General features: G+C 37.6%; 1 protein-coding gene across 16 annotated transcripts in view; it reads right to left on the reverse strand.

The window, feature by feature from the left end:
- The window catches only part of Rim (Rab3 interacting molecule), a 27,693-nt gene extending 1,662 nt beyond the window's left edge, over window positions 1-26,031 (reverse strand). For 3 of the 16 annotated variants that reach the window (XM_089733218.1, XM_089733215.1, XM_089733221.1), the window contains exons 1-19: window positions 25,793-26,023; window positions 24,597-24,801; window positions 23,632-24,121; window positions 21,407-21,942; window positions 20,525-20,741; window positions 20,280-20,444; window positions 19,929-20,071; window positions 19,608-19,853; window positions 19,387-19,524; window positions 18,894-19,052; window positions 17,478-17,564; window positions 13,161-13,287; window positions 12,070-12,203; window positions 11,185-11,299; window positions 7,534-7,723; window positions 5,707-7,445; window positions 5,315-5,461; window positions 5,005-5,149; window positions 40-202 (exon numbers count right to left, since the gene is read on the reverse strand). In XM_089733218.1, the coding sequence (XP_089589344.1) occupies window positions 40-202; window positions 5,005-5,149; window positions 5,315-5,461; window positions 5,707-7,445; window positions 7,534-7,723; window positions 11,185-11,299; window positions 12,070-12,203; window positions 13,161-13,287; window positions 17,478-17,564; window positions 18,894-19,052; window positions 19,387-19,524; window positions 19,608-19,853; window positions 19,929-20,071; window positions 20,280-20,444; window positions 20,525-20,741; window positions 21,407-21,942; window positions 23,632-24,121; window positions 24,597-24,801; window positions 25,793-25,902 (5,256 nt within the window). In that variant the 5' untranslated portion in view covers window positions 25,903-26,023. Of the gene's footprint in view, window positions 1-39; window positions 203-4,166; window positions 4,279-5,004; window positions 5,150-5,314; window positions 5,462-5,706; window positions 7,446-7,533; window positions 7,724-11,184; window positions 11,300-12,069; window positions 12,204-13,160; window positions 13,288-17,477; window positions 17,565-18,893; window positions 19,053-19,386; window positions 19,525-19,607; window positions 19,854-19,928; window positions 20,072-20,279; window positions 20,445-20,524; window positions 20,742-21,406; window positions 21,943-22,838; window positions 22,925-23,631; window positions 24,122-24,596; window positions 24,802-25,792 lie in introns of all 16 variants that reach the window. The other 13 variants (XM_089733226.1, XM_028182932.2, XM_089733225.1 and 10 more) reach the window with 11 other exon arrangements.
- Between the last annotated feature and the right edge of the window lie 233 nt (window positions 26,032-26,264).

The following is a 26,264-nucleotide window of genomic DNA, read 5'->3' on the forward strand; positions in this document are numbered from 1 at the left end:
AATTGGACTAAAAAAAAAAAGATATTTATATTTTTTAACCTCTAAGAATCCTTTTTGGTAGCACATTGAAAGTTGGACATCTCCAAGCGTAGTCGCTCCTAGTAATTGTCTTCCGACCAGCTGTCCGGGACCTAGGCCGTCAATGAAGTCCGACAGCCCTCCGCCCTCTGAAGAACCAGAACCTCGCATGCCCGGGGACCACCTGGCAATATTGGGTATTCGATAGTGTCTACTATAACTAAACTCGGGCGCATATTCCACGTCCGTGTCGTTGCGTTAAAATCTTAAGTTTTTCTATCTTGTTTGTACTAGTGTGTAGTTGGAGCCTTCATAGTTTGGTATGTCTGTCGCAGACCATTCATTCGATTCTATTTGATTGGTTGGATAGCCGTGGTTGCAATGGAGACATCGACCTCACGCTTGAAGGTTGGCCACGACACTCATACGAACCGGTATCTACAGTGTGCTTACTACTAAGTACACTGGCTTTGCTAACTAAGCACGTGCCTTACGTTGGTTGTGAGACCACTGTATTAAGGCACTAAAAAGATAGAATAGGATGACCGTAGTTCTTTCTGGCTGTTTTCACATTCTTAGTGCAATACGTAAAAGGAAGTGCCTATCGGTGCGCCGATTACCCGGTCAGCGCGGATGTACCTAACATATGCGCACGGACTTAAATGATAAAATATATCTAGTGTTTATAGGGTTTGTGGTAACCCTTTTTCATTGACCAAGACAACAACAATTTTTCAGACAATCTCCCTGATATCTGACAGGTTATTAAACACACATGGAACTATAACGCTTTTTCCAGACAGATATCAGCTTCAAGACATCAGTAGCATGTCCGTTCCCGATAAAATCAAGGATGACGTAATTACATAGTGATTTCTGTACCCGACACTATCTATAATGTGACGTGATTCTCATATTACCAAATTATATTTTTTAAATTTCAAAAAAATAATTAAATTTTAGCATTCCTTCGTAATCGTATAAAATGAAAATATTTATATAGCACTCATCTAGAATCAGTTTTGTGATAATGTGACACGAGTTTATCGTCACCGATATATATATGTATTACATCCACCAAATCGATACAGTAAGTCTTGTCAACTAGTCGTAGTTACATAGTATCGTCTTCGCTCTGGTCATGTAATATTATTGACATGTCAGTGTAATGAAAATATACTCAAGCGTAACCCATTGTTTCAAAAATAAAGAGGCCGTGTGAGTGAAAATATTAGTTCTCACTCATACAGCCTTATTACATTCGTTTAATCGCAGTAAATAGATCATCTCTCATTACAATACATGGCTTTCACATTATTACTTTTTTTTAAATGAAGTAACAATTTATGATGACCCGTATGCCTTTCCAGTTTCACCAGGACCGGTGGGCGAGCAAAGGCTCAACTAGGACATTATTACTCTGTTACAAACAACTACCGTTTTACAATCCATATGGATGAATAACTAATGTACATACTTAAGTAGGGGACAGCGTGGCTTCTACAGCCGACGTGCCTATTGGCTTACTGTGCAGGATCGATCGAAGAGGGTTGATCAGAGCGTTTTTCAATATTTCAAGTGTCATTGAGAAAGTACTTTCGTGAAATTTAACAAGAATGCTTAAAATATACCTACGTTGAAAGCTATAATTGGGCCTCGACTTTGTTTGCCTAGACTACATTGAGCACAACAGTTTTAACAGTTATTGTTCTTATTATTGTTTTCGGATTTCTCGAGCTGTAGATAAACCGTAGACATATATATAGCCGTAGACATATAAATAAAACTACTTTTACGGTTTTTTGTTGTCATCATATTATTTCCGACGTTTTGAATACTTTACAGTTTTCGTGGAAGCGGACAGATAAAAATGCGAGATTATCCGTAAAAATAGTTTTAATCGTGTTATTTACTGTTCTTGATCAATATATTATAATGTTTATTGAAAATACGTCCTCGTTGAACCCGTCGCTTGCAACGAAGGGCTTCGCGAGTAAATTAACCCATAGACAGCCCACTGAGTTTCTCGCCGGATCTTCTCAGTGGGTCGCGTTTCCGATCCGCTGGTAGATTCTGCGAAGCACCGCTCTGTCCAGTATTAGCAACACCTCCGGTTTGAAACCCGAGAGCTCACCTACACGCTATAAAGCTGATATAGCCTCTCAAGGCTATCAGCATAGGAAAAAAAAGGTACCCAATAAGCTAGACTGACAGCAGTATCAACATAGGCGATAACCAACTATGGATTGTAAAACTATGCATTCTCTAAAAATATATGACTACCTTTTTTAAATAACAAAAAAAAATAGTCCGTAATGTACCTAACAATAAACAAATAAAATATCTAGTATAATAAAAGTTATAGTAATTCTGTGTAGAAAATTCTGTGTGTTATGCAAGAAAATGTCACATCACGATATAAAGCTTATTTGTGTTATGAATGAAAAATAGACAATCCATTAAAACCTTCAAGTAATTTCTACGGCAAGTACACATGATAAGTATTTATACATATAGATAAGTAACAAGTATATAACATTGATACAATAGTGAGGATAGGGCGGTAGTCTTTCGGATGCACAACATATAATTTAAATAAGTATTTAAAAGGGAAATTGTACAATATCAAAGATACTCATAAAGGAAGGTGCTAAGAGAAACGCTAGAGAATATTGGTACTCAACTAAATGTAGTTCATCAATTAATTTAATAATGAAATACAAGATCTTTATTTCTCAGCTTAATATGTTCCAAGACAGTGATAAATATCTACGTACGAAATTGAATAGTATCTATAAATTTTAATCTACTTTATGACATCGATCTATCTAAAAATGCATGAATGGACGGACGGGTCTCGTAACGTCTATTCGTTTTATGAAAGTAGTCTATTATCATACCCCAACATTTATTATTAATTCATTTATAACGAATTTGTTGAACAAAGTATTCACCGGTAAAAAATTGTTTCATAATTATGTATTTTGATTCCTGAAAATAAACCAGCACAAGAATATTTGTACAGCAGATTTTTATATTGAGTTTTAAATTAGTTAAGTTGATGTGTTAAAACATAACAAGGGCCTGTAATCACCGGTGAATTTTCAAAATTGGTATATTTTGCGTACAGTAAACAATTTTTATTGAAAATGTTTTAATTTATGACAAAGTGAATCGATAAAAATAAATACCAATTTGTGAATGGAATACAACTTAATTTTGTTTCCATTTTATTTGTGCACTGGAAATTCACATGATGGTTTATCTATGGGGGTTGTATGTAGAGAAAGAGACAAAGATACAAAATGACAGGCAGTGAGAACTGGCGTTCACTTTTCCTTTAGACTTAAATTCTGTCTGTCAGCTTGATCCGTCCATTTCTGCATTTATTAACATTCCTTATTATATTAACTGCTCCACATTTCATGCGAAAATTGTTTAGGAATGTGAAATCAAAGTGAGAAACATGAATGTGCATGAAATATTATGAACTTCCTGCAAATCGGATGCAAAATATTTAGCTAAGTTCGAGCATTACGATCAGCTTCTTGCGATTTTCGCGCGAAATGTGAGCCGCGTTACGACAAATTGATGCAGTTGTCATGAGGCCAGTGACAGTGTTAATACTACACTGCTCCAACGAGTCATGCAAACCTTTATGGATTGATTACTTTAGAAATGTATATTGATGAACGCCAATGCAAAATTTAAATAACAAATTAGAAGTGATAAAAGTGTGTGCAAAATTTGGGTCTTTCAAGGCAAAAACTGCTTATCGTGCATAAACATTAAAACCCATTAAATATCTGTGATATGTAGATTTGTTGTTAACTCGATATTAGTTACTTCATAAAGTTCAGGGTAAATTTTATTTGTCATATTGAAAGCAAATGTTAATCACTCTTGTACGTTATGCAAGAATCGAGAGAGTGCATCGTTTTTGCGAAAGAAGACTCGTACGTGCTGAGCAAAAAGAATGAGTGAGGTCAATACACCAATAAAAACCTGCGGCATGCGTTTACAAGACCAAGGCGCACAAAGAGGGGCAGAACAGAAGACGCCAACAACATCGATATGCACACAGAAGGAACGAGAAGAGGCACTCGACGAACTGCGAGCGGAACGGAGCGGGCGAGCGAACGACTTACGAGGATCCCTCCGAACTAGATATGGACAGGAGGCTGACGGCGCAGACCTCGTGCGAGCGCTGGAAGCTGGTCACCGTGCCGCCCGAGCGCTTGCGTCGCGCGCCACCGCTCTCTGCGCGACCCCTCACACACGTTACACAGTATCACAGTAGCCAGTAATAGTACGAGTAGTGCTGATACCCACACTACATACATCTAACTATGTATATCTATTACTATCATTTTCAATTAGATTTCGAGCGATTCGTTTGATAGGTCTCTAAAAATCAATTCTTCGGTAAATAAGTAATGTGTTTAGTATTTTAGTTCTCGTGAGACTTAGACATAATTAAAACTACTTTTACGGCTTTTATTGTCATTCTATTATATCCCATGCTTCGATTACTTTACAGTTTTCGTGGTCACGGACGACTCACCTGGCGAATACTTTAATGTATCAGAAAGTCAAGAAAAAACACGAGATTAAATCGTAAAAGTAGTTTTAATTGAATATATTTATTGGCATGTTGGAATCGCTCAAAATCACATTTATTCTTAAAAGCTCAATATCAGCATACATATTTTAATAAAGCGATATAATATATGTATATTTATCCATCGACAACAAGGTTATGCATGTAAATGTATGTAGGTATGTAAGCATATTAATTTGCAGCATGCCGTGTTTATACTGCCAATCATCGTCAGGTGAGAATGACAGCAAATACACTGTCTCTGACGTTTCTCTCTAGTCACGGATGTTTTGTTACATCGATAGACATTTCGATTGAAAAATATTTCTTGAAGAGCTACCGCCCCGGACGCACTATTGTTCCAATGTCGGCGGTATCGAGCGAACCTGTCTTCGTCGTTCTCACTGGATGCGGAGGAGGCCCGCGACACGCCGGTGCCTCCTCTCATTTCGCCGGGAACCACTTCCTCACTGCGTTGCACCGTAAACGAATTTTTGCCACGTTTACCAAAACCTAACCTTCGTTTTCGTCCTGTAGGTTTTAATTAGCCATTACTTTTAGATGTAACCTACGCGACACATTATGCAAACTATATTATGTTACGTAACAAGGCCTAAAAATTTCAAACATCGAACACTATTACAGTAAAATGAAATTGACAAAAAACGCTGTTAACATAATTATTTTAGAGTTCACCTGTGGCTGACAATTGTGAGGTAGAGTTGCTTTTCTTGCCCATGCCCGGCCCGAAATAATCCCGAGGCTCAGCTTTTAAGAGGACATCATCAGTGCTTGGCTCCAGCTCGCCGGTACCACCCAACGCAGTGTCACTTAGACTGCCATCTTGACGGACAATTCATGTACAATATATTGTTACCACTTGAATTGCAAAACTATTTCCTGAATTTATCAAACAAGTTTGCACTCCAAAGTAATGTAGGTATAAAGTATATTCGGTATCTGTCAGGTATCAGAGTCCGTTTACTGGCTATTAATTTAAAAATTTAATTATGAATAATATTTACTATTTAGGTAGGTATTATACATAAACCTAGTGACTGAAGATAATGGATAAGTTAATTGATTACCTGTTTTTTCATCAGGCGGAACATCTGCGTTGCTTAAACTCCGAGTGAACTGGCCTCGTCGAGACTCGCGTCTCTCCAATGGCTGTGGCTGATTATTGTTCCTTCCGTTGTCCCTTCCACCATAATCGTTGCTATGTTTCGTTTTTCGTCGTGTAGGTTTCCCGGTTTTTGCAGTTGAATTATTCGTTTTGTTTATTTCGCGGCAGTTATATTTTTGTTGCAACGTAGATTGTTGGGGGGCGTGGTCGATTTGTACCACCGAAGTAGACGGTGCCGTCGAATCATGATCGGTGTGGTCAGTGTCGTCATGTGGCAGATGAGATGCGACAGGTGTGAGCACACGGCGACAGCAAGTGTTGCGATTGGAAGGAGAAAGAGCAATAGACAAACAATTAGCAATAATACTGATTTCTCTATCTAAACGGTCACTGGGTACTAGGGAATGAGAACGTGGTCGAGCGTTTTTAATAATAGATGGCAAAGGTTTTCTTAAAAATAAATCTATACTTGGTTGCGGTGGAGATGAATTAAGTGAATCATATTCCTGAAAAGTGGGAACCTCGTTGATGCTGACCGAATTCGTTTTTGTTTTCCTTTTGACACTTTTATCTACATCAGCTTCATCAACGTCTTTTGATTTATTTGCCGAAATATTCACCATTTTAAATACGTCGCTAAGGTTTTCAGATGTATTAAGTTTAGGTGAACCCTTTAAAATGACGGAATCGGAGTAACGCCTTGGATTCATTTTATGATTTTTCTTATTTTTGTCTGAGTACTGATTGAAATTATTCGTATTTGATGAATAGTCGTCACTGTTGATATTCAATTCTCTTTCATCGTTTAATGCGTTAAGGTCAAGCGACAAAACATTTTTGCGGTCATTTTTTTGTGAATATTTTGATAGATGTTGATTGGTCTTATTTTCATCTAATAGCTCTTTACTGCTATCCTCGTAATTAATTTTATCATTTTTTTCGACTTGTACAGTATGAAGTGTATTGCATTTATTAATATGATTTAGAGAATTAATATTGAATGTATTATTTAAGTTTTGTTTATTATTTAAGGTAATTGCTGCAGGTAAAGCCGGTAGCGTTCTTGGAGTTCTAAAACACCCTAAATCAGGAAGCTTTCTCCTCACTTCTTTGTATCTTCTTAGATTATAAACGTCTTCATCCGAAGACGAAGGTTTTTGGTCATCTTTTATTTTTACTTTTTGTGGTAAATGTATCTTTCGTTTGTTAAAATGCGTTGAGCTGCGTATTTGATTATCACTTGGACGGTAAAAAACTTTTTTAGGTAAAATATAGCCATTTGCCGTAGACTTTGAAAACCTAGATAGTGGCAAATCAATTATGCATTCTTTGTTGTTCTCCGTTAGTTTATAGGCATTCGTACAGACGGGATACTCAGGAAAACTGTAACTCCGTTCATAAGAATAGCGACGATTGCAGTCTCTAGTGCAAGAGCCTGCAGACCGACTTCGTGCCGGCATCCCTCGGATTCGGCGAGGAGTGCGTGTCTGTGTAGTCCGTTGCGTGGACGACATACCAGAAATTGTTGACGCGCATTTTGAACATGATATCATACGAACGACACGTTCAGCTGTGGCAGGTACGTATAAAATAGGTAACTGGCGACAAGGAGCACCGGAAAAACAATGAAAGGTTTCAGGTAAAGGAATAGCACTATCGCACGAAGAAGATGTACTATGGGGGGGAATGTTTCGTTTCCGGCTGTAAATTAGGTCAATAACATTTTAAAGATCCTTTAAACTGTTGGTTTGTGCCAGTAATGTTTTAATACTATTTTTTTTTGTCATACCTAAGCATACGTGTCGGTCGAGGTCGTTCGGATTGTGTGCTGAAGGCGCTTGATGTTACAGAAGCGACCGATTCTAGGTCGGAATCTGCTGCTGTTGCATCAGGAGATAGCCTTCTCCGTGGTGCCCAACTACCGCCACTGCGGGCAGCAAGCTCCGAATCAGATAAACCCGCATAATGTCGCTCCCATCCTGCATATATTGACATTTAAATATGAAATGAAATGAAATAAAAATGTGAAAAGTTTCTACTGACTAACATTTCTTTTAGAAAGAAAAACAAAATCGAGGTTAAATAATATTGATAATTTTTACAACCCAGAAAGGTATCAATGGTGTGATAATAATAGATAAATCTAATAATAATCATAAATAAATCCATATTCAATTGTTTTTTTTTTAAAGTTACAGTTTATGGTTAGACATGTAAAATCCATACATTAGCTAATACTTACCAAACGGAACAGTTTTCTATTTTTTTAATCATGTCATAAGAATGAATAATCCAATATAATCCACAAGAGTGGATTATACTATTTAATAGGCAAGCCAGCTTTTTCTTTTCTCATGTGTAGATCGCGTTTGTATTCAATAGGTTTTAGCTGTTTTATATGTATATGATTTCGTTGTATTGTTAAAATAACTATAAAATAATAAGTCGGTAGATACCTCTACCGTCCTGTCTTATTTTTGCTGCGATCAATTTAATCTCGATTTAAAGCTTAAGACCGTCTTCGATACAATACAATTAAGACTTTGACCTCTTATTACCTTTTAATTAAATGTCGACGACGTGACAATCTTCTCTTTGCTCTGATTGGTAAGATCACATTGATCATATCCTGACCGCTTACATAGTTAGTAATATACATATAATAACGTTTTACAATAGGAATCTAAATAATTTTAATAGCTACATACTACTACTACTACTACTACTACTATCATGCTTTTATCCGAGTGAAATGTGTAAATAGGTGAACTGTGTTGTGTACAGCTTTAAAGTATGCGATATCTGATTGTTCGACTCAAATCGCGGGCGATGACTAGTGAGTAAATATTAATATTGTAATGATGGACGAATCCACAGAGTATCTCTCTGCATTTGCTCCATATTTAAGGAGGCGCTTAAGTTTCTTGTACCTTAAATATTTAAATTTATAATTTTAATCTGCATTATGTACATAAGATTTAGAGAATCCTTGTGAACTAATACTTTGATTTTATAGTCTTTTGGGTGACGCACGGTCTGCGCTTGGCCCATTTTAGCGCGAACATTTTGAGTGCGGACGCCGTTCGGTATATAGGTATCTGTAATGCGTCGACGCTAATTTGTGCTTGTACATTGGGCAGTCATCATTCAGTTGCTTGTCAATAACTTTGGATTACGTCTGTAGCCATATATGTATAAATTAGTAATTAGATTAAATAAAACTGGAATGCTGAATTAGTTGTAATGGTGCATTTGTACGCGACCATTGGGAACACGCTCTCGGAGCGTGGTGCAAGAGAGACGATCAAAACTTGTGTCTGAAGTGGAGAACTCTCTGGGGCGAGTCTCCGAATGGGGTGAATTGAACTTGGTTCAATTCAACCCGATAAAGACACAAGTTTGCGCGTTCACTGCGAAGAAGGACCCCTTTGTCATGGCGCCGCAATTCCAAGAAATATCTCTGCAACCTACCGAGAGTATCGGGATACTTGGGGTCGACATTTCGAGTGATGTCCAGTTTCGGAATCATTTGGAAGGCAAAGCCAAGTTGGCGTCCAAAATGCTGGGAGTCCTCAACAGAGCGAAGCGGTACTTCACGCCTGGACAAAGACTTTTGCTTTATAAAGCACAAGTCCGGCCTCGCGTGGAGTACTGCTCCCATCTCTGGGCCGGGGCTCCCAAATACCAGCTTCTTCTATTTGACTCCATACAGAGGAGGGCCGTTTGGATTGTCGATAATCCTATTCTCACGGATCGTTTGGAACCTCTGGGTCTGCGGAGGGACTTCGGTTCCCTCTGTATTTTGTACCGTATGTTCCATGGGGAGTGCTCTGAGGAATTGTTCGAGATGATACCGGCATCTCGTTTTTACCATCACACCGCTCGCCACCGGAGTAGAGTTCATCCATACTACCTGGAGCCACTGCGGTCATCCACAGTGCGTTTCCAGAGATCTTTTTTGCCACGTACCATCCGGCTATGGAATGAGCTCCCTTCCACGGTGTTTCCCGAGCGCTATGACATGTCCTTCTTCAAACGAGGCTTGTGGAGAGTATTAAGCGGCAGGCAGCGGCTTGGCTCTGCCCCTGGCATTGCTGAAGTCCATGGGCGACGGTAACCACTCACCATCAGGTGGGCCGTATGCTCGTCTGCCTACAAGGGCAATAAAAAAAAAACAAAGGCTTACTCGAAGAGTTTTCCCAACAGTGTGCTTAGTGCGAGTTTTTTAACGTTCTCGATAGCGTAAAAGTTAGCCCAATTTTGTATGCAGTTGGAACAGCGCCCCTAGCGGCAAACGTAGGCAAACGATCCCATTCCATACAAATATGAGCTAACTTTTTCGCTATCGAGACCCTGGTGGTAGGACCTCTTGTGAGTCCGCGCGGATGGGTACCACCACCCTGCCTATTTCTGCCGTGAAGCAGTAATGCGTTTCGGTTTGAAGGGTGGGGCAGCCGTTGTAACTATACTTGAGACCTTAGAACTTATATCTCAAGGTGGGTGGCGCATTTACGTCGTAAATGTCTATGGACTCCAGTAACCACTTAACACCAGGTGGGCTGTGAGCTCGTCCACTCATCTAGCAATAAAAAAAAAAAGTTAATAAACTCGCAATAAGCACACAGATCGTATCTAAGATGCAGTGTGCACGTTTACAAGTCACTGCATCTGCTGCATAAAACAATTGTGTCGTAAAATTTAGGAATTGTACATGTTAAGTATGTTAATAAAATTAAGTAATAATAGTATATAAATAAAAATTACAAATAAAAACGAAAACGCTTGAATATTATTTTAAAACTGGTAATCTTGATCGTATTAATCCGGCACATTGAAGTTTAATAATTCTGTAGATCCGCGGTTATTCCTATTTTGTTGGATGCGGAAGGCCCAATTCTAATTAAATAATTGATCCTATTCAGATTTCAAATATTCGGTTCTGAACTGAACCAAGAAATACGAGCTTTATATTAATCAATTGAGGAAAGCGTATACTAGCTCTACGAATATGAAGTAAATGTAGAGTGACATCCCGTCTAACTTTTAGTTACTAATTTATAAGATGGAACAGCCGCCAATCGTAGATCAGAGCGACTCGGATCTATTGTGAATGAACGACGCAGAATGGTAGGTCTTTCGAGAAAATACTGACGAGGGTGTTTCTCAATTGAATATGTGTTTTAAAACGAACAGTACAATAAACCAATGTTGCAAAAAAAAACAAATTTGCCTAATTTAAACCTGTACAATCTTTTGGGTCATTTAAAGATTTATTTTTATTTTTTAATGTATAATAATGTTCTTTATTTAATCTTCGGTATTCAAGGCTACCAATGGTTTATCGTGAATCGATGATACTCGTTGATTACTGTTTAATTGACATTTTAAACAGCATACATAAAAACATTTCGTTTTCGGGCGAGGGCATGCATGTATTGACCTTGTGGCGTGCTGCGGTACGTGAGTGTGGCGCCAATGTGGTGCGGGGCGATCCACTTACGTTCTTCTAGGTCCGCGGACACCTGCGCTCGTACAGCCCGTTGGGTACTCTGACTCTACAATAAATATTAAATTAAGTAATGAATTGATTTGATTGAATACAAAATTTCAATTTTGAAATTTTATTTGTGGTAGGACGTCTTAAGAGCCCACACGCGTAAGTACCACCACCCTGCCTATTTCTGCCGTGAAGCAATACCGCCTTTCGGTCTGAAGGGCCGGGCAGCCGTTATAGTGTAAAAGCTGAGACTTAGAACTCATCTCTAGAGGTGGGTGGCGGCATTTACGTTGTAGCTGTCTATGGGCTCTGGTAACCACTTACACCAGGTGGGCCGTAAGCTCGTACATTCATCGAAGCAATAAAAATTAAAAAAAGTTGTTATTGTATAGATGCGACAATGTTATTTTAGTCTAAACTACACATATCTAACGGGTTGGTTGTTTTTGAGATTTTTTTATTCCTTTTATACTTATATACAGAACGAACACGAACGATCCTATTTACTGGCTTATAATTCACGTATCCATAATTATATCATTAATAATGTAACAGTGACCATTCCACTTCAGTCTACTTTACATGATCTACTTCTTCATCTTTCTCAATTCTATATCTACATATGGAATACTTAGAAAAATATAATAAAAAAACACGACACAACCCGCTTGTTCGATATTATGTAATTTTATTTCTATTTTCCATCTCGTTCTTTTAAATTGTAAGATATATCTTGCGTCACCAATGTCCCATGCGTCCCATCATGACCAGGTCGGAGTTTTCAGGCGACAGCTCAATTAGGTGATAAGCCCGTATTTAATCCCTTACCTGGTGCGGTATCTGAGGCAACTGGCGTTTCTTGGGACTCGTGGTGGGTGTGGCGGTCGCCGACCGTGATTGGAATCGAGGAGCATACGCGTGTGTCGGCAACCGCGAGCCGTCGCCTCCTCTGTCGTCATTAACTGTAAAATATGTGCAGTTACTTAGTTTTACCTCTGACCAATAGATTTTGTACTCATTAAAATAATGTTACTACATTTTAAACTTTACATACATTTGATTTTTTCAATGGATGTGAATAGGGTTGCCAGATTATTTTTCAGCCTATAAGGGACAAATGCTTAAATGGGCAAAAAATACGGGAATTTATTTTTTTATACGGGACAAATAAAAAACAAATTTATATAGTGACATTCTTTTTTTTATATTTCTCCGAGGAGCAAGTCAGTTTTAACATAATTTTATCGGTTTTGACATATTTATAAAAATCAATGCAATTATAATCGTACGGTTCGAATACGGGACAGAGTCAGTCCCGCCGGGACATTTTAAACTAAGCCTAAAATACGGGACGTCCCGGGATATAGAGGACCTCTGGCAGCCCTAGTCGTGAATGACGTTAAGAGATCAGAAGAAATAATGTTTTGAGATTAGTGGACAAAACAATGGACGTTCTGATTTACATGCTAAACAAGAATAAATTTACATTTAAAAAAAAGCGCCATGTTCACAAGTATTTCAAGATCTCGTTGAAGCGATGCAATCTCTAGAAAACAACGCAAATGTATTGTTGCGCGTAAATAAAATTTATGAAAGGTATATACAAGGGAGCATTGCGCATATTTAAAGTGTGTTAATTTCAAAACCAGGACAGCATGCTTGTCGATTAGGTTCGAGGATAGGGCGTACGGAAAATGCATGAAAAAATAGTAGTACAGGAAGAATAAGTAGGTAAGTGGTTAGTAAAGTAGTGGATGAGAGACGCGGCGAGAAAACGTGCGTGTTTGGAGTGTTCCGTGCGGGGTCCAAGCCCGCTGTGGCGACGTCCACGGAGCAAACGTTGAACAAGAAACCAATGGCATCGGTCCAAGACAAAGAACGTTATCGAGTGATAGGGACGCGGTGGCGCCGCCGGACACCTGCGTAGCGCCAGACGTCGCGGTCGGCGGGCGGCGATAGCGAGCGGCGCGGAGACTTGCTGCGGGCGCGTTGGGGCCGCGCCACTCCCGCTGCAGACTGCGACCGCGCTACGCTGTACCCGCAGCTCTGTCACAAACAACAAAATGCACTGTTTTACATACGCATTGATAGGCAGCGGCTTGGAATTGCTGACGTCCATGGACGATGGTAAACACTTACCATCAGGTGGGCCGTATGCCCGTCTCTCTCTGAGGGCAATTAAAAAAAAAAAATTTTTCATTCATCTTTAGAAGCAATAATTTTTTCTTTTATGTTGGTAGCATGCAAGTTTTTTTTTAAGGCGTTTAATTGAAATGCCAAGCTTTCTAACGATATTTATAATTAGTCGGGTAATGGGTAATGTACCTGTGCTTAGTGCGAGTTTTTTTAATTACTCAGTCGATGTTAATGTTATGTTTAATTTGTGTGAGTTTGTATCAGTGCCACCTAGTGGTAAGCTTATGAATCTCATTTTGTGGGAGAGAGAAGGTTTGTTTATGTTGCTGTCTCATGTATCGAATAGCTTTACCGAAGTGAGCCTCTCGATTATTGTATGTGCGAGTGCGAGTTACAAATTAATGGATTTTGAGAGTATTTCTTCACTTTCAAGCAAGTTAAGTAGTCACTAAAAATTTTGCCGTGAAACCAATACAATATCAAGATTTTTTCTTTCGTTTTTAATAATAATGTTGTTTTTTAAGGTTTTATCTATTCTAATGGTTTATACACATATATTTTTTCGGTTAGAAAATTTTATAGACGTCTAGCTAGTTGTAAATACATATTAATTCTTTGCTTTTTCATTTAATTCTTATTAAATCATTGCTTTTTTTTAAAGAGTTGTTTGATGAGAGAGAGAGAGCGAGATAGAGTTGTTTTTTTTTTATTGCTTAGATGGATGGACGAGCTCACAGCCCACCTGATGTTAAGTGGTTACTGGAGCCCATAGACATCTACAACGTAAATGCGCCACCCACCTCGAGATATAAGTTCTAAGGTCTCAGTATAGTTACAACGGCTACCCCACCCTTCGAACCGAAACGCATTATTGCTTCACGGCGGAAATAGGCGGGGTGGTGGTACCTACCCGTGTGGACTCCCAAGAGGTCCTACCACCAGTGAAAGAGTATTCTTTATTGTACACAAAATGAATAAATATTGTGAAACATTTTTTCTTGGTCTTATCGCTAAGAGTGATCTCTTCCAGACAACCATTAGATGGGCAAGAATAATTTCGAAATGAATTGCACACTGTATATCTATCTATTATAGAAATATATACACACACGCACATACACACGCGTACACACACACACACACACACGCGCGCAATATACATATTTACAGGTACATACGTACAGATTTATATTTATAAATTATATAGAAATTTGAACAATGTAATAATAATTTTGCTTCTTTACACATTTATAAATAAGGATGGATGCTCGTAATAATTTTAGTATATTTGGGCCACCTAATGAAGATCATCAACACTATTACCGTAAATACAATCATTTTATAAACGTTCAACGGGTAAAAGATTAAACCTATGTAAAACATAATTTCTTTAATTAAAAAAAGCTGAAATAATTACCTATTCCAAGATTAATTATGTTAAGTATGTCTAAATATGTAATTACAATTAAATAAATTCTATAATAAACTTCTAATTCTAATACTTCTATTAAAGTTACTAAAAAAATATGTTTATGCTGGGCAGTTTTCGTGTATTTTAAAGGTTACGCCATTACGGCAAAGTTTGTTTACGAAATTGCACCCTTAGAATGGAAGTGGTATAACTAAAAAATTTAAGATTAGTTTTATATTTCAAAACACTTATGTATTATTATTAAGAACCTACATTTTAAGTAGGTAATACGTGCAGCAAAAATGTTGGACTCCTTTTCACGAAAATTGCGCGGACGGAGAAGTATGAAATTTCCCACACTCATAGAGAATATAGAGAAGTAGTGCAGATTGCTAATTTTTTTTTTAATTGTGCATAAACATATAAAAATAAACTAAATGAATAAAAAACCTTACACACATTACCATGTATTTGACACACACACACGCACACACACATGCATTTATACTTTTTTTGTTTATTGATTTATCAATCTGTGGTCAAATTGAGAATAGATTAATATTTTTTGTCTTTAATATTAATTTTCTATAATGTAGCCTTGGCGACATAGAGCAATGATTATTATAGAAATGATGATAATAGAAAGGTGACAATAGAACTATAATAATGTTCAAACTTAAAATTTAAATAAATTATGGTAAAATTTCGACCACTGGACTACCATTAGTAGATAATAATAAAATCATTTATTGCCTTTCACACAGATTTAGATTATTACAGGCAGCCTACAAGGAAACAACAAAAAAACAAAACACTATTATATCATTTCTGGCAAGCAGCTCAACATTTGCACTTGTATATTATTAATAGGAATTTTATTAAGAATATTGACAATTTATGAGGAATTTGACAAGTACGGATTAGTTATAGATATATGTAGTTACATATTGTAAATTAAATTAGTTTTATAAGTGCAATAAAAAATAATTTAAATGATAAAATGATAAAGCCATACCTTTTTCCAATGTGACGATTAGAGGGTATCCTATTATTCTTTTCTATATTATTCTATCAGCTTATAAAATTAAACAGTCTCTTTTAGTTTAGAAAAGGACAAAGTACTCTTTCTGTCTTTTTCAAATAAAATGGCATGCCTTAAAGTGTTTAAACCGAAAAACTTAAAAAAATACAATTATTGTATTACAATATTGAAGTTCAGCAGAAACTAAGAATTTTGGGTTGAGCCACTTTAATTCTAAAGGTACAAAATAGTATTGAACACGTGACATTACCCGAATAATTTTGAAAGTAATTGGTTCCCATTAAAATGCTGTTAAAATTCGTTGTATTTCATTTAGACGGTCTAATGCCAAAACATCACGTGCTACCAATATACGAGAAATAATATTATTGCTGCTCTCGGTGAATAAACGCCCTGCGAAGCGAGTAGCATATCTCAACTCACACTCACAATTCTTCATTTTTCACCGTATAGAACGTTAACTCGATTTGATTTTGATTTATTCATTTACAATTGAACAACTAGGAAAAAAAGATGAAAAGACATTTTGGAGGGACCGCGAGGAGCTAAATTGTGTGAATTGTTTTATTTTGTCTATTTAATGTTTCTTAGTTAATGCGTATTTAATATTTCTTCGTGTATAAGTGTAATTTTGAGACCGTCCTGGCCTAAAGGTTAAGGCGTCCGGTGTATTCGTATCTTGCAATGCACCGGTGTTCTAATCCCGCCGGCGGGTATCAATTTTTCTAATGAAATACGTACTTATCAAATGTTTACGATTGACTTTCACTGTAAAGGAATAGCATCATGTAATAAAAATCAAACCCGCAAAATTAATTTTTGTAATTACTGGTGGTAGGACGTCTTGTGAGTCCGCACGGGTAGGTATCACCACCCTGCCTATTTTTGCCGTGAAGCAGTAATGCGTTTCGGTTTGAAGGGTGGGACAACCGTTGTAACTATACTGAGACCTTAGAACTAATATCTCAAGGTGGGAGGCGGCATTTGCGTTGTAGATGTCTATGGGCTCCGGTAACCACTTAAGATTAGGTGGGCCGGGAGCTCGTCCACCCATCTGTGCAATAACAAAGTAACGTGGGTTTATTAACTGTTTAGTATCCGTGAAAGTGCGAAAATTTAAAAAAATTAAACAAAACCGCTGGACGTAGCTTCTCGAAGTCTTCGAAAAGGTCCACTGAAAAAAATCTCAGTATATAATCAGCATTTTGCAGAGATTATATTTTATCCCATATTATCTGATCTCATTTCATTTCATTCCATGCCAATTGATTAATGCTTCAAATTAATCAAATCCATTTCACTCCATATTATCATTTTTCATAAAAAAAGATTAGGCTCTATGGCATGATATTTTTGCCTCTCTAGTTGGAAAAATAAAACTACTAAAGAAATACTCGATCGAAACGTTACAATCCACTAATTTGTAACACGCACTCGCACAAATGTCATTCGTAGTACTCATTTCGGTAAAATTACTCGGTTACGAGATCACAACGTTAATATGAACTCGCACTCACAAAATAACACCGAGTACGTTTGCCGCTAGGGGCGCTGTTCCAATTGCATACAAATTTGAGCAAACTGGCTCGCTAGTGAGAACGTTACAAAACTCGCACTAAGCACACTGGTATCGGTGTTGCAACTAACCCGATCTCTAGACATTCCAGTAGTTCTTACTCGACTTGCGGGGGACATATCGCGTCGGCTGCTTCTTATACCTTCCATATCCATCCTCTGTAAAATTAATACATTACTGTAAATTTTAAAACTCATTTTTCTTATTTCTATATTTTATATAACGAGTTAATAGTTTTAAATAGCAGGGATTAACATAAAAATTAAAAAAAATCTTATTGTAGTACATTAATAGAACAGTCACTCTGTAATACTATAAGTAATTTTTATATGTGTGTTTATAGGGTGTAATTATATTATATCGTCGTTGTCAAACCAAAATCTGCTATGTGCACTTTTTGACCCTTTCGAATACTTCACAGACCTATCTACCGTATAAAAGAAACTGTTATGTGTCTATAGCTTTAATATATTTTATCTATAGCTTTCATTTGATATAGTTCTTAAAAATTCACCTTCATATAAAAATTTATACGAAAATGTTTTTAGTCGTTAATTCAAAATAGAGTTTTTGCACATAGCAGATTTCGGTTTGACAGCGACGATATATTATATCAGTGACCACTCATCCAACAGTTGAAGTTGGTCGCCACTGCGGTAATGGGCTTTAATTCATCATAATCATAGCGCACTTCTTTTGACCCCGAATGACGTCATACGTAATGATTTTTGCATATAATTTTTCTTAAGATTTCTCGATTGCTTATTGGCTAAATTCTTATTCCCGCTTAGATGGACATACAAACGAGGTCTCTCCGTGTTAATACCACCACAGTAGGAGTCTTTAAGTCACCATACATTCTGCAGTGGTTATTCTATCCCACAAAACAGAAAGTGTGAAGCAAACAATGAGGGCTTTCTATAATGAAATATATTATTTATCTTTTAATTTAATATAGTAGTGGTTAACTTGGTGGTGGACTTAAAATAGTAAATTTATGAAATTTAACAAAAATGAAAGATGACAGGAGCTTTATAAACGTTTTGAAGGCGTTGATGGCTTAGTTATCAAATTGTAAAAAAGAGGCACATAATGTCTCATGATATCTTAATAAAAGTCGTAACTATGCACGTAAACTTTATACAAATACCGATTAAAATATTAATTGCTACGACACTTTAAAACTAATTTCACTACTGTTTTCTCAAACAAAATATAATTATTTGCTCAACAAAACGAAATGAAAATGAGGTTGGTAAGAGAGTGTTAACTACGAATGTGGAAGGATATAGAGGAAAAAGTAGACCTAAGAAGAAATTGATGGATTGCGTGAAAGACGATATGTGTAAGAGGTGAGTGAGCGAAGAAATGGTATAGGTATGATCAGGTGACTGGGAGACTGGGAAAAGGACAGAGAATGATTATTGCTCAAAAAATTATGTACAAAATTACTTAAAGAGAAACATTCCTAATGTACAATTTCTTACATCATGAGGAGGTGGCGGACTAGAGCTAGACGCGAGGCTCGAAAGAGAATGATGACGTCGTAGGTCACATTCACTTGGCGTGTCCGAATCTGATAATCGTGAGGTCGATGTCGATGGTGGAGATAAATGATCACCGTCTGCCTCTTCCTCGCGGTATCGCTGTAAGTTAACTAATATTACTGGTGGTAGGATCTCTTGTGATTCCGCACGGGTAGGTATCACCACCCTGCCTATTTCAGCCGTGAAGCAGTAATGCGTTTCGGTTTGAAAGGTGGGGCAACCGTTGTAGCTATACTGAGACCTTAGAACTCATATATCAAAGTGGGTGGCAACATTTACGTTATAGATGACTATGTGCTTCGGTAACTACTTAACACCAGGTAGGCTGTGAGCTCTTCCAACCACTAATGCAATAAATAAATAAAAATTAAAAACCTAGATTCATACAAAAGGAATGTTGCTATTATTAAAATATTATGCAAACGAAACTTACATAAAAGCTACTGGAATCTTCATGCGGCTTTAAGGTGTACCAGTTCGGCTCGTGATTCATCATTATGTTGTCAAGATCAAGTAAAACTTCACCAAGAAAGTCATTCGGTCCGTAACGATTTAAATCCCACACTGTCACCTAAAGTAATTTTTAATGAAGTACTTAAATTAAATTTTTACGAATCTCAGCTTTACATCTGCAATGTATTTCAAGTAAATTACCTCCAGTGTTCTTTTTTTGATGTCAGTAATACGTATGCCACAATAAACGAATGTTTGGTTCCATCTCGGCTCTAATGTATTGGCTAGCGTTTTAGTTCTTCGTTTGCTTTTTTCGCTCTTGTCGGGAAGTAAAAATATCTTTGCGTAAGGACATCTAGGCGAGCCGTCTGCGCGCGGAGTCAAGCCACTTGCCGATACCACGGTTACCAAGAGTTGTAGGGCACTTATGTCAAAATATATTTTCAGCTGTAGAAAATAATTTTTTTTAGTAAAATGGTTAAAGACAATGTAATGGTTAGGAAAGTTGTCCTGGTCTCAGACCTGTATACGTCCAGCTACATTTGCGTTGTGATGACTATGACGATTGGATCGACGCCGCGAGTGTACATCTGGAGATCCCGGAGACGTCACAAGCACGCTAGGCTTTTCGCAGCCGCCCACCATCATTGTCTCCGTGTAGACTTCTAACGAGAGTCAGTCTTATATTACAAAAATACAAAAAAAAAACATACAAAAATACTTTATTTTTAAAAACTAGTCAAAACAATACAATGATTGGAGTCTCCTTTTAAGCGTGCAATCCTGTACTAGGAGACTCCGCTCTTCCATAAAAGAATGTAATTATTAATGTACTTAATTCTGAAATCATTGTTTAATTTGTTGATATTTTACCTTTATGGCTTCTCCATGGCTGAGCTCCAGGTCGAGTGACCGGAAGAGAACGTGATACCACTAATTCGACATGAGTATCGTGCTTGCTGTCAGCAACAACTGCTGCGACCTCTTCGGCCGATCGACCTTGAAGAGGCACACCATTCCATTGTAAAACTTCGTCTCCTGCCAAGTAAAAATGCATTGACTTGATATATCATGCAAACATGAAATAAGTATGATTATTGACTTTTAACAAAACTTACCGATTCTTAACTGCCCTTCCAAATCGGCTATTGATCCTTTCTTAACTTTTTCTATTATAGCACCACGTATGCCATCGGGTAGCAATTTTCCACCTACGACTTTTAAGCCCAGGATCGCTGCAGAAGAGTGCGAACTACCCTCCACAACGCTTTTGCGTAGCACCATGTGACCGATCACGCGCGAACCATCCGCTGACGCTTGCCAACTCGGCGGAAACTGTTTTAACATACGAGCACTTAATTGGTTAAGAGTAAAGATATACGCAACGACACCCGTGGATACCTTGAATATTCCATCAGTTATTCTTTAAACAGTTTTAGTATATGCGTGACTGTTTTTGAAAACAAATTAAAGTGCACACAAATACCTAAGAAGTTGGTGCATGCTTGTTGATGCATTCATGCTACAGCCAAACACAAAAAACAATTGAAACGACCTACGAAATTTTATAGGTGTTGGAAATTTCTAAATCTGTCTCTTCTATAAGTTAGTTTAGCTTGAAGTTTTTTTTTCTTCCAAAAAGGCGGTCTAAGTGAAGCGACGACCGCAGTTATACGCTTCTTACTAATTTTAATTGACGTTTAGATTTCAAAAGAAGTTCACGAAGTTACATGTTTAATCATAGTGAGTCATTAAAAAGTTGTTACTGTACTTACTAGGTAAGGATTTTTTTTTTTTTAAGGTTAATACATTATGCGGTCGCCTCCCCTTCCTAACTCTGAAACTAACGATTGTCTCCTACAAGCTACAATTTATAAGTTACAAAAACATCTTCGAGAAATAGTTTTTTGTATTAGTACAAGTCAGTGATTTTTAGCAGTCTCAAACAATAAAGGAACAACCTATTTAAAAGCTATAAATCATTACAATCTCAAGTATACCTTAGGGCAATCGCCTCTGTTTGAATCTTCACTGGATGTGAATGTGCTAGAGGTATCGATGCCTGAATCTTTTGTTGCAGAATCTTGGCTTGTCTGCCGCTCTGACTCCCAGCGAAGGGAGGCCCAATCGCTTGGAGCGCCCGACGCATCACGGCCTCCCCTCGGAAATGTCGCTGCGCCTTCGTGACCATCGAAACGGACTGTTTTTTTTCTCCTTTCAGTAAAACGTCTATTGTCCGAGGAGTCTTCCCACAAGTACGCACTCTTATATACGGCGCGTTCGGGGCGCGGGCCCTCGTCTGGTATATACGGACGTAAATATGCACCTTCGCTTTCGTCACGTGCCCGCCATCGACAATCGGTCACGGAATCGAAACTGCGTCCACCGGCTGGCACAGTTCTGTGTTCGAACTGCCCGCGGCTCTCGTTCTCATAGCCAGCTGACGAGTGATTAGTCAAATTGTAATAATTGATGGCAGCTACGTTGGCACTTCGCAGATGCGGGTGCCGGTGAGAAGCACACGCTTCTAGTTTCCCTAAGGATGACATCGTTTATTGATATAGCAAGGAGAAGTAATATGCCTCTTCGTGCATATTTTATTAACCAGTGACTTTCCCCTACGCGCCCGGAACCGCTTTTATTTCGTATGAGACAAGAAGAAGCTTCAAACATTATTATAAATTTCGTTACGTGTACAATTGTGTAGATAGATTTGATGTCAGTATTTTGTCACTAAGTAAAATAATTAAACTGAAAGCAGTGATCCACGCATAAGCGGAAAGAACGTGTGTAAACTCATCCAAGAACACAAAAACAACCACCATGAACTTAAAATAAAGAGGAAATGCACTGTCACGAAATGAACAACATAATAATTGTATGTAAAATGTTTGTTATCCTTTAATGTTCTGTCAAGCGATTGTTACTTGAATCAATACCAAATTTATAAAATTATTTTTTAGGTTATTTGCTTAACGAGTTGACTCCGTAGTAGTATTAATACTTATAAGAACTGATTCAAATAACAAAGTAAAAACATGCACATTTACCGTTCACATTGAAAATTCGATTATTCAATGCGGCAGTTTGAAACCACACCGAAATAATCAACTTTTAAAGAAAGTAGGTATACCAATATTTTATATAGTTAAATTCCCATAAAAATTTGGTTTCATATAATTTTTAATATTTAATCCTGGTGAACGTTGCAAATGTACTTTGGCAAACAAAAATACATATCCATATTACAGAATTAATTTTCTTCGTCAGAAAGTACTCATTAACAGTCGCATATATTATTTTGATCAGTCGTACGACGAGAGGAAGAAGGATTTGGCGAGAATAGAATTAGTACTGAAACATCTAGAATTTAGCCATTTAAATACAACGCACAGACAGTTTACAGTTTTTCCCGAAAAAACGCCCTCTCACCGATAAAAACTTATTCATTTTCTCGTTTAATATTGCTTGACGTTGACTTCGGGAGCTGTCGGAACTGCTCCTATCTCTACTAGGACCTGTAAACACGGGATTGTGTAATAAAGACCCATTTAGCACACAGCACGGCTTCCGGGCGCGTATGAGGGCGCACGAGCAACGCGCACGTGGCGTCATGTTTTTTTTATTTTAAATTAAATGACATTCCAATAATGTTCACCGAAATTTTTAAAGATCTGAAAAAAATATTCGATAAATAAATTTTGTAAATAAATACTTATTACATACATGTAACATTAATATTCCGTATACATCGTACGTAAAAATATTGTAATAATGAGTTAAAGTATGATTGATCGTTCGTGAGATAAGTTGAGGTGCTCGACAACTGTCTGCAAAAGATAAAATCAAATTTCAACTGAAATATACTTAAAATTATTAAAGGAAACCGTAAAACATTTCTCGAGAGCTATTTATTGTTTATCAAACTACCTGGGAAATAATAAAAAACCTCGCACGGAACACCTTAACTTTAGTAATGTACATTGAGTGTGAGAAATTTAAAAGAACTTGATAAGTAATTTTTAGTGATGTTAATTAATTGAGTTTGTGTGTCTATCATAACGTGTGTGATTGCTTGTATGTTTGTAAATTTGTTATCGAATAAACGTTGTGTCTATAGATGTGTCTTAAGAATGGCAAAAAAATACTTGGATGGGCAGGATTAATTGGTGTGGCAAGTGGCAGGATTGGGTGTTTGGACGGTTTGAGGGTATTATGTACTTACCACGATCACGATACTCGTCGTTTTCATCGGAGATACACTCCGGTACTTCGTCGTCCGATGAGGAGGAACGAGGTGGTAAGGGCATGCTGTGACCAGCAGGGCCGTGTGGTAACAGTTGCGCGGGTAGAGGCGCCGAGATCATAGTGTCAACTACACCATAGGCGGCTTTCTGTCTTGAATGTACCAGGTGAGGGTGCGTTCTCGCCAATCCCTCCAGTTCTCCGTAGCACCTTTGTTCTTGTTGACTATACTGACGTCGTAGGGCACTTCCTGATCTCTGAAGTGGCTGGTTTTCTTTTTCGGCTGCACTATGCGCTCGCTCGAGTTTGGGTCTTTTATCATGCGAAGCATCGTCTTGGGGCAGCAGGCCTCGCAACTCAGACTCCATCCTCCATAACATAGAATCCGGACCTGTGCTTTTGTGTATCCATTGTCCAGTTTTTGATAATAGTTCTTGTTTTTTTCGGCAAAGGATACAAACCCAAATAACCTGTAACCAATAATTGAAATGTCCACTCATTCTGTTTCCTGTTTCGAACGAAACAATCTCATGAACAAGTAAATCTTCTTGATGTAACGAGAGATGACATTATTCAGTGCCTACCCCTCAACTATCAATTTGTAGTGTATATTTCTGTAGACAAATACCTACTACAACATAGAATTGCAGGGATTGTTCAAAGCAGACCTCTGTCTCATTGATAAGCATGAGTCCTATATTGAAACACGAGGTAAATATTTTGTAGTTCATAAAAAGTTGGCTTTTGTTTTATTCGCACGATCGAGTAGACAAAGCAACTTGAATACAATCATCTTGGCGATTTATTGTGCGGTTGAAAATTTGAATAATGTCAACCCGTTTGGGCAATACTAGAGGGCCCGGCAAATACTCCTTGCTAAACTTTAAACGGAGGAGGACGGAGGCCACAGATATTGCCTCATTGCTGTAAAGTTTAAATACTTACCTTATTAGATCGTAGAGTGACTTTGCCACCACAGCGAGCGCAGCATCTCACTCGGCAATAGTGGCAAGAATGTCCAACGCCGTCCGCGAATTTTGTCTTCAAACAAATATGGCAGGTGGCAGCAAGTTCCACACCCGCAGCTCTTTGAAGTTCGTTTCTTGTACGAATTGTTTGCTCTAGCACTGCTACTTCGTCTTGTTTACGTCTGTCATTGGATTTAATGTATTTGAATCACATTACACAAATACAATGAAAGTCACAATTGTTTCCAGTTATATAATTTTCGTAAAACCATAAATGTACCGTTTCCCAAAAATTTAAACAGGAAGTCCGTATAGAAGATAATTAAAAAAGTATATAATGCTATTTTAGAACAAATTAAATTATAGAGGTTTTGCAACATTGACGCAGTACCTAGTGCATTTACGTCATCAAGCCACCGCGGTTGATTAGGCGACAACCCGCCACTGCGTGGGATTATTGTTCACAATGGAGGAATGGTAGGCAGTAGGCACTATAGCAAAATATCCCTAATGCTTTTAATAGTCGTTAAAATCATCCAAATTGTCCTATAGATGAAGTGAATAGTATTGAGATTTGCATTTATATTTATAAGACAATAACATTTATATTTTATTCATTTGTTTTGTTCTGCCAACAACGTGAACACTAATTCAGAATATTCATAGATGTATTTTATTTTTGTAAGTGATAAACGTGATTATATTTATAGAACATGCGATAATTCAATTAACTATGAATAATATGTATTATTTATTTCTACTTTTTCTTCTAAATTAAATTTCAAAATAAATAAATTTATGAGGAATAAATTAATATGAAATAAAAAAAAATAACAGAATAATATAGAAATCCAGAACAACACAATTGAACATAAATAACAAAGAAATTAATAAAAAATATCAAATTATGTTTAAATGTCACTAATCGAAAACAAACAAATAGATCGAGAATAAAAATTAAGATAAAACTGAATACTGTGAATCTACCTCATAAAACAGTATTTTAATAATAAATGAATCTCCGAGTAGTGACCGATGATAACACGCCGTAGATATCAAATTTGTAGATTTAATTTAGACGAATTGTGATGATACTTGGAATTCGTATTCTCTCAATATTTGGTCAGTAAGAGGGGAGGGACGTGGGGTCGTGGGGTAAGGCGTAAAACACACCTCATAATTTCGTGTTCGCGCTGCTCCTCCTGCCTTTGGCGCATTATGACTCCCTCGATGATGGCGCGCTCCTCGGGCGTGAGGTGCGAAAGGTCCGGCATGTCAGCCATGGCGTGCGGCGGCGAGCCGCGAGCGGTGCGCGGGCCCGCCGCGTGCTGCGGTGTTGTGCCCGCTACGACAACCGTACCGCGCCACCCCGCCGATGGTTTACTTAATAATGACCACCGGGCCAATCGAGCGTCGCTTTCCACTGACGTCAGTGCCTTTATTGATCGATTCTGTATACCGTAATGTAGCCCGGACGCGCTTCGACCTGCGCAAAGTGAATGCGCGCGCATCGTCCAGTTACAGAATTTCCTATCGGTGCATGTAAAATCTTTTCAGTACAAAAGTACTTATGTATTTTAAGATCTTATCCATCAGAACTTCCAACATCAGTAATTTTTGTCTAGATTTTTTAACAGGCGCAAGG

This window comes from Bombyx mandarina, chromosome 15 (assembly GCF_030267445.1).
Source record: "Bombyx mandarina strain Sakado chromosome 15, ASM3026744v2".
NCBI lineage: Eukaryota > Metazoa > Arthropoda > Insecta > Lepidoptera > Bombycidae > Bombyx > Bombyx mandarina.